This window comes from Petaurus breviceps, unplaced genomic scaffold, assembly GCF_028583685.1.
Source record: "Petaurus breviceps papuanus isolate PSGF00001 unplaced genomic scaffold, PetGlider_PUasm1.0 90681, whole genome shotgun sequence".
NCBI lineage: Eukaryota > Metazoa > Chordata > Mammalia > Diprotodontia > Petauridae > Petaurus > Petaurus breviceps.
The window spans coordinates 322,813-331,332 of NW_027187307.1; the positions used below are offsets into that span (position 1 = coordinate 322,813).

Consider the following 8,520-nt stretch of genomic DNA (forward strand, 5'->3'; position numbering starts at 1 on the left):
AGTCTGAGGTGTAGGTGGGATCTATAGGTGGTGGTGTTCAGCAGGCAGTTATAAATTCAGTGTAACTTGTACTGGGGGCCAGGGAGGGGAGGACAGGAAAAGCAAAGAGCTTTAATCAGTAGAATGGAAGATTCTTGAGGACAGGGACTATTTTGTGTTTGTGTATCCCTACAACCTTCTACAGAGTTTGGCACATAGTAGGTACTTACTAAACACTTATTACTAGAGAGGTTGGTCCTGTGAAGACCATGGTGCAACCCAACTCAGCCAAGAAGATTGGATTAGAAGGGCCAGGGCTTTGATGTACACTATTCCTACTCAATGGATTTTTAAGAAGAACGGATCCAGTTGGAATAGAAGTGGGAAGGAATCTCCAAAGTCCAGTTTTCCAATCTGATATACCCTACACATCGAAGCTCTGAAAAGCCGACATTCAAAAGTCAAGTTCCCACCAGGCTTTAAGGATCCCTCCCCATCCTCCATCCCATCCTTATTGACCCTCACTGTTAGCATTTGCATGGCCCTAGACAAGGTGTTAGGGAGATCCTTGGGGCCGGGCCTAAGTATGGCCGGCCCTAACTACAGTATGGGCCCTGTTATGTGAATTTCAGTGCCCTAAAAAGCCCCAGTGCATGGCAGAGAAAGAACATCCTAGTGGTCTCTGTTGGCTTTCTCCATGATAATAGAAGACTTAGGCATTAGGGCACCATTGGTCTCTGGTCATCTCATGTCTTAGCAGCTAAAGGAGCCATTTACAGGCCCAAGCTGAGTAGCCAAGCCCAACTGTGGCTATGGGAATTGACCAATCATTGAGCAAACCCTATTCAACCCCAAGTATATTTATTTGAGACCAAGGGCCGCTTCAGGAAGCCCCACAGCAACTAGGAATGGGGGAGTAGAGAAGGGTTCTAGTAGGGCCAGTGCCAAAGGACCCAAGGGATCAAGCTGGATTCATCATCAATCATGTTTGCTCATTCTTACCTCTCCACCACTCCAAGGGTCTGAATGGTTCCTGAACAGAACATTTTACAAGAGGTACTTCTGCCAGCTAATAGAACCATACAACATTCCTCCCATTGCAGGCCTGAGGAGATGCTGGCTAAGCCCCTGATGCCAATATTAACCTTCATTAAGTACTGCCCTTCCCACCAAAGGAGTCTCCCTCCCAAAGACGTCAGCTGGCCCATAGAGGAATGGAGTGGCTGGCGGCTTAGAGTAGCCTGGGTACAGGATGGATTCCAAAGGAAGGAGATGGAGTCACAGAGACAGATGACGATGCATGGCCGATAACTGAGTCACCTTGTTGGGCAGGGTGTATTCATCTCACCAAGCGAGTGGCTCTCAAGGGCCAGGCCCTGGGTATCTGCCCAACTCTTCACAATGATGACCCCTATCCTTTGTTGACCAGAAAGGTCACTGAGCTCAGACCTTTTGCTGCTGCTCACCTAGGGGAAGTCAGGGCTTTAGCTTTAAGACCTAGGCCCAAGACTGACAGGGAGGTTCTGGGGGCACTCTGAAAGTCAGCCAAATGAGCTGCTTTCGATTTGAAGGTAACAGGCTAGGTCCTGGTGGCTTCTTGGAAAATCCTAGTGCCCCCATTCTGTTTCCCCAGAGAAAAACCATCCCATTCTTCCCATTGGTTGAAGTCTATATCTGGATAAAGTGATGAGTTAAGGTGCAGTCCTGGTTTAAAAGGAAGAGCACCAAATGGTGCCTTTGAACCTGTCTTCTATAAAGGCATATTCATGAGGTACTCTCCTTCCTGCCCCTGCCTCACTGCACCCCCACCCAATCTTTGATCACAAAACCCTTCAGTGCTTCCCATCTGCCTATTAAGTAAAGTCCATGCTTCTTGGCCTGGCATTCGAGGCCCTCTATAATAGGGCTCCAATCTGCCTTTTCAACCTTCTCTTCCACCACTCTCTACCCTTTATTTTACATGTGAACCAAGCTGGACTGCACTGATTCCTTGATCTTGTTGTGTCTGTTAGCCACAATGCAGGGCCCCCCTTCCTTGCCCCTGTCCCCTGCTCTGCTTGCTGAAGGCCAAGGTTCAGCTCAGGAGCCACCTTCTCCATGAAGCCTTCCCTGATAGCTCCTCAAACTTCCCCTGGTACTTTTCTCTGTGCTTGCTCCTCTCATTCTGCAGTGTATCTATTTATCCAGGTCCATACCTTATCTTCCCAGTAGACTATAAGCTTCTTGAGGGCAAAGATGGCCATTTTCCACCTTTGTATACCCAAGCAAGGACACGATACCCTGTACCTAGCAGGCACTCACATCCTCTACTCTTGAACCTCTGGCCGCTTTGTCCTGTTTCCATTTCTTCTCTTGCCAAGCCTCAGTCCTGGATTCCTCCCACCAGTGATCTTCTCTACTCTGACTTAAGTTACTGAAGGAAGCTGGGAGTAGTGTCACAACTGTGTTGATTGTGTTTGTTACAAAATCCAGCTTCAGGTTGTTGTCTAGCCCCATCTGGGCCCTTACTGCAGCAAGGCAGTCCTTTTACTTCTCTCTAGTTGATTCCGTATCTCATGCCCCACAGAAGCTATTCGAAGCCTTCTCTTCCTTCCTTGAGTCCCTCCTCCCTCTCTTTGCTGAGGACCTTGGCACTTTATAGAAACAATTGAGGCCATTTGCCTTGAGTTTCCTCTTCACCCATTCCCTTTGTCTCCCAATCCCTTGTCTTTGTCTCCCTGTCGTTCTGCCTTTCCCCCAGTCTCTGCCTTGGCAAGGAGAAGGGTGACCTTTTTGTCAAACTCCTATATATGCCCTAGATCCCCATACCCTCCCTTCTTCTCTAGCAGGTTACACCCTTAATCATGTCTCCTCCCCCAAATCTTCAACCTCTCCCTATCAACCATTTTCTTCCCCAGGGCTTTCAAATGTGTCCCAGGCTCTCCAGTGCTTAAAAATATTTTCACTCTACTGACATCCCCTTAAGCTATCACACTATATCTCTCCTCCATTTCCTAATTAATCTGCTTGGAAAAAGGTGTCTGTCTACACTTCACTTCCTCTCTCACCAATTCTTCAACCTTCAGCGATCTGCTTTTCACTCAACTGAAACTGCCCTCTCCCCCAAGATCCCAGTGATTTCTTAATTGGCAAATCTGGGCATCTTTTCTCAGTTCTCACCCCTGACCTTTCAGACTCCCACCTATGTGAAGCTCTTTGTCAGTCTCCTTTGCTGGCTTACCAGCTGTACCGTGCTCCCTAACTGCGGCTGTTGCCATGGTTTCAGTCATGTCCCCTCCTCTCTTCTCCCTCTACGTTTTTTCTCTCGGTAACCCCATCAGCTGCCATGGCTTTAGCTATCATCTTTCTGCAAATGCCTCCCAGATATGCCTACATAGCCCATCCCCACCTCTCCCCTGAACGTCAGTCCCACATCGCCAAATGTCCATGGGACACTTTGAACCGGATGTCCCAGAGACATCTTCAATTCAAAAAAGCCGAATTCATTGTCTTCCTGCCCTCCAGCCCTCCCCTCTTCTGAACATTCCTATTTTTGTCCAAGACACAAGCAGCTTCCCAGCGTCTCTTTCTTTCACTCCTATATCCAATCAGCTTCTGAATCTTGCCCTTTCCACCTTCACGACACCTCACATCCAGCCCCTTCTTTCCACTCCACCTTAGTTCAGGTCTTCATCACTTCTCCCCTAAGTTATTGTGACATCCTACTAAGTCTCCCCCTATTTCACTCCGCCCTACTCACTGCAGTCAAAATGATTTTCCTTAAGGGCAAATCTGAGACTCTCCTACTTAGCCCACTCTGGTGCCGAAGGCGCCTTTTGCCTCTAGGGTAAAATATAAACTCCCCTGTTTAACCTTTAAAGTCATATGGAGCCTGTAATGTGGAGTCTCCATCTTCTTCTAAGACACAGACCAAGTATGGTCTTTGGGAGGAAGCTTTTCCTAGTCCCCTCCCCCTCCCCCTCCCCCTCCCCCAAATGCTAGCATCCTTCCTCTCCATCCGCCTTCTATGGCACTACTTCAAATATTACTCATTGTCTGCTGATGCTCTATATGCTTCTATATCTACCAGCTGCCTTTCCTATTAGGATCCAAGGTCCCTGTGAGTATAGCTTATTTCATTCTTTGTCTTGTAGATCCAGGGCACACAGTAGATGATTAAGAAACACTCATGGATTCACTGTTGAATTCACTGTTGAATTGTTTCCTCAGATGGTCACAAAGAAAGCTTTTAAACCGAGCAAGTTTTATTCAAAGGCAAACCCAGCATTTCCCATTTTCTGTTGGGTGGCATGTTAGAAATGCAAGCTGTTGAGAGCCATCAAAATGTGCTCTTAGGCAAAGCCCCAAATTCCAAGGGGAATTCAGCTGGCGGAGGTCAGGGGCATCAATTCTATCTTTGAACAGACTTAGTGAAATGCCAGGCATAGCCAGCGCTTCTGGTGGCATTTCTACAGGCTGTATATAGCACCCCAGCTTCAGGGACACACCCTGAGGGGGATTTTTGTAGGCTCTAAGTGAGTAGAGAGCTAGCCTACAGCCTGTGCATGGAATGACCCTGCACACATGCAGAGAGCTAAATCCAGAGGTATAAGAATAGGAAGACCGGTTACAAATGGGACTTAAATAACCCTTCCAATGAGCCCAAGCTTTGCCTTAAAACCAAAAAACCCTTTTTTAGTACCAAAATTCTTCCAAAGATGCCATATGGTGGCTGCCACAAACCACAGAACACCCCCACGATCTCTAAAGACTCAGAATTATGGGTCACTCAAAAGGCAATAGCAATACAGAGACACATGACGGGGGGAGTGAGTTAATGGACTGCAACTTACAACCAGTAACAAATAACACCCTAAAAGTCACACAAAGGTATTATCAAAGAGATGTATGGCTGGAAAGGGAGGTGGACAGATCATGTGACCAGAGTGAGAAGTAACTGACAGACAACCCAAGAATGGCACTGGTACCCAGAGAATGCAAAGAGGCCCCTAGCAACGGTGCTAGCACATGGGACGAGTTTCCTATGGAGGATTCTGGGAGCAGCTCAGTAAGAGCCCCGCAAGATGAAAAGGTGTGGATTAGGTGAGATCTGTGCCACTGGAGAAAGGACCGACATCAATGAGATCTCAGGAGCACTGGGGATGGGTAGTGACCCTTCACCTGAGAGTGACCCTTTGATAACCCATTTGAGGAATTGTTTCCATTGAGCTGTAACCCACAACATGGCATGCCATTGGAGTTAAAGGGGCCCTGGGTGTACTAACACTTTTGTGGTTCACGTGTATTATCCCCACCATCTAGTCTTCCAAAGAACCTTGGAATTCCAGAGCTGAAAAGGCTCTTAGATGTCATTTAGGCCAGTCCATACCTGAAGTGGTCGTCTTTATGACGTCCTCTACAAAGGGTCATCTAGCTTCTGTCTAAAGGCCTCCAGTGACAAGAACAAGCTCCAGCTCCTGAGGAAGTCTATCCCATTGCTGGACAGCTCTAATGGGTAACAACGCCAGTCTAGGTTGCAGGCATGGAATGAACACCATTGATGCCTATGGAATTGATCTACAGACAGACCTTCCACTTGACCACCCAGATTTCCCCATCTTCTTCTGGAGAAATAGAACTTCAATCCCAAGGATCATTTCCCACTAAATACCATGACCCAAGCATCAGGGCCCACTGGAAAGAACACTGGAGTCATAGGACCTCAGTTCCAAACTCGGCTCTGCTACTTAATGGCTGTGTGACCTTAAGTGAGTCCCTTTCCCTCTTTGGGCCTCAGTTTCCTCCTCTAGATGACCACAAAGTTCCCTTCCAGTTCTAGATCTTTTGCTATAATCCCCAGGACAGCTGAGTTACCTTCCTCCAGCTCATCCATGCTCCCGATCTTGCGGCCTCCATCAATGGTATAGATGTAGCGCACTCCCTGGGGGAGGTTGATATTGTCAGACAGGGAGCGGGTCAGGTCAGCCAACAAGGCATCGAAGCTTCGGAAGCGGTCGGTGGACACAGCATACACGATGCCCTTGAAGTAGCGGTCTCCATTGCGGTAGAAGCGGACCTTCTTGGCCTTCTTCTCGTTGCTCAGAGCCTGCAAGGTCCGGGTCCGGTAGAAGCTGCAGTGGGCACTGTGGGTAGGGCTGGGAAGCCCATTGAGCCGGGACCCTCGCATGTTCCTGGATGCCTTGTCTCTTTCGTCAAAGTGCCCAAAATCCAGTTCCATATTGTGGTGGGCCTCTGAGACCTGAGGTGGACAGAGTAGGCGGTGGGGAAGAGAGGAGAAGGAGCAAATGCTAGTCAGGCCCGGGCCCCAACTCTATGGAGAGATCTGGGCCTGTGGCCCCTTCCTTGCCCTTCTCCCTTGGTCTTTCAGGACCTCTTTGGGGAGGGGGACAGAGACCCCCTTGGACAGTGTTTCAAGGAGAGAGAAACTGCTCATGGCCCCAACGTTCCTGGCAAGTGGTTCATATCAAATTGAAATTCCAGGCAGATGTTCAGGGCCCCACCCCCACCAACAGCTGTAAAGTAATCCACACCCCCAGCTCAGTTTCCCTGGACAGAAGAGTCCCTTGTCTTGGGTGAAGGAAGTGGTCTCTCAGAGGGATGCCCTTCTTTTTCTCCCCCTCCCAAAAGCTATTCATGGCATGCTCCCCCAGGAAGTGAGCAGTCCTTGGAGAACAGGCTTGCCCTTTGTGCTGGTGGGCTAGGCACACCCTCTACCCCCATCTGCCCGTCAATTGCCAAATCCCACTGACATTTCTAGGCGATGGCTGGGAAGTGGGCTGGGGGCAGGTTGGGAACCCTGGTGGCAAAAGATTTTCCCTTCCTGGTGTTCAGCCTTACCTAAGGCTGAAAGGATTTCACTGGGAAGCATCATTGCCAGTGGCTGGGAGCCCCAGGAAGCAAGGCATGCACACCTTTCATTGTTCAGAGCGCCAAGTAATAAGCAGTGGCTGAACGATAGAGATCTGGCTTCTGACTCCCCCCCTCCCTCTTTGGGCAAAGCCAGGGTTAACACCCCCACACCCCCCCCCTACCTCCCCAGCACCCCCCTCCCCCAGGCTCTGGAAAAGGCTGGCCTCTTCACACCTCCTTGGAGGGGGGAGGGGATGGAGCCGGGCTGCTCATGGAGCCCTGGGGACCCAGGAGAGGGGAGGGGGTCTGCAGGTGGGGCCCCAATTGCACCCATCCCCAATAACCCAAGGAGATGGGAGGGGGTGTTTGGCATTGTTTCCCCACACCCCTACAGCCCATCACAATGCAAAAGAGCCCCCCCATCCTTCCCACTCCTCAGGAACCTTGCCCCCCCACCTGCTGCCCCCCACTCCCCGTTCCCCCCCTTACTAATCATCTTAAACTCACGTCCCACCTCCGCGCCCTGCAAACAAAGAGACAGCCAACTCACTTTTTCCACCAGAAAATCCCAGGTACAGGCTGGGGGTTTGCAATCCTGACAGAAGGAAAGGGAAGGAGAGAGACCCCCCGGGGGGATGGAGGGACAGGGGCCACAAAGGCACGGGCAGACAGGACAGAGCAGACCCACAGACCCACAGATTTTTGCCTCGTGTTTCCCCCTTCGGACATCTGTTACACGCTGCTGGGAAGGAGAGGCGCGCGCAGGGAGCGGAGGAACCGCACTCACCAGGGCTGGGCTGTTGGGTGGAGATGCTGAGAGAAAGAAACCTCTCTGCCTTTGTTGTCTGAGCTCCGAGCAAGGAATTCCTGCCAGGGTGGAGAGATGCCTTCTAGGTCCTAGTGCCTTGCCCACTGCTCCCCAGGAACTGGGGCCCACCGAGTCTCCCCTCCCCCACCCCAGCTTTTTTATGTGTCCCCAGGGAAAGCTGGGGAGATACCCACTCCCACTCAAGCTGTATTAATTAATTAGTAGCTAGAAAGGCTTGGCTTTCAAAACCAACGGAAAATACTAAGGGAGCACAAGGCTGGCCCCAAGGCTCGAGGGAGAAAGGTGCTGGCCTTTTTAGTTTTGGAGGGGGGTGAATGGATGGAGGATGGGCATGCAATGAGAAATCTTGTTCACCACCCTAATCTGCTTTGGGATGGTCGGGTGGTGTCCCTCAAATTCCGGCAGGTCAAGCTTCAGAAAATCTCCGCTCATAACCCTTGGGGGTCCCAGTCAAACCTCAACACCTTTTTGCCCCAGAGGCTGCCCCCCGGGTTGTTTTGACAAAGGCCAGTGGAGCAAGAGAAAGCAGGATATATGGGGAGGGAAAAAAGGAGTGAGTGATGGTCCCACTGGAAGGGTGCCCCACAGAGGCTTGCAAAGAGGCTGCCAGCTCTGGGGTAGGGATGTGGGCCCACCACCCCCATGTTGGCAACCGCAGCTTGGGCAGGAAAGAATAGCAGAGAGCACTGAGCCAGGGGTGAGGAGACCTGGGTTTGAGCTGGGGAGACAAAGGCAGCTTCGTGCTTTGTCTCTCCCAGCCATATGAATGTGAGGGATCAGCAGGGTCACATTCCTGGCCCTCAAGACTAGCTTCTTCCAATCACAGGAAAAACCCAGAAAGGAGACACCTACATCCCTTGCTT

At 50.5% G+C, this 8,520-nt stretch overlaps 1 protein-coding gene across 4 annotated transcripts in view; it reads right to left on the reverse strand.

Annotated features, from left to right (window-relative positions):
* Positions 1-7,706, reverse strand: part of DCX (doublecortin) — a 46,622-nt gene extending 38,916 nt beyond the window's left edge. For 2 of the 4 annotated variants that reach the window (XM_069065202.1, XM_069065199.1), the window contains exons 1-2: positions 7,616-7,706; positions 5,833-6,217 (exon numbers count right to left, since the gene is read on the reverse strand). In XM_069065202.1, coding sequence (XP_068921303.1) covers positions 5,833-6,196 — 364 coding nt within the window. In that variant the 5' untranslated portion in view covers positions 6,197-6,217; positions 7,616-7,706. Of the gene's footprint in view, positions 1-5,832; positions 6,218-6,816; positions 6,929-7,378; positions 7,589-7,615 lie in introns of those variants that run through there. The other 2 variants (XM_069065200.1, XM_069065201.1) reach the window with 2 other exon arrangements.
* Between the last annotated feature and the right edge of the window lie 814 nt (positions 7,707-8,520).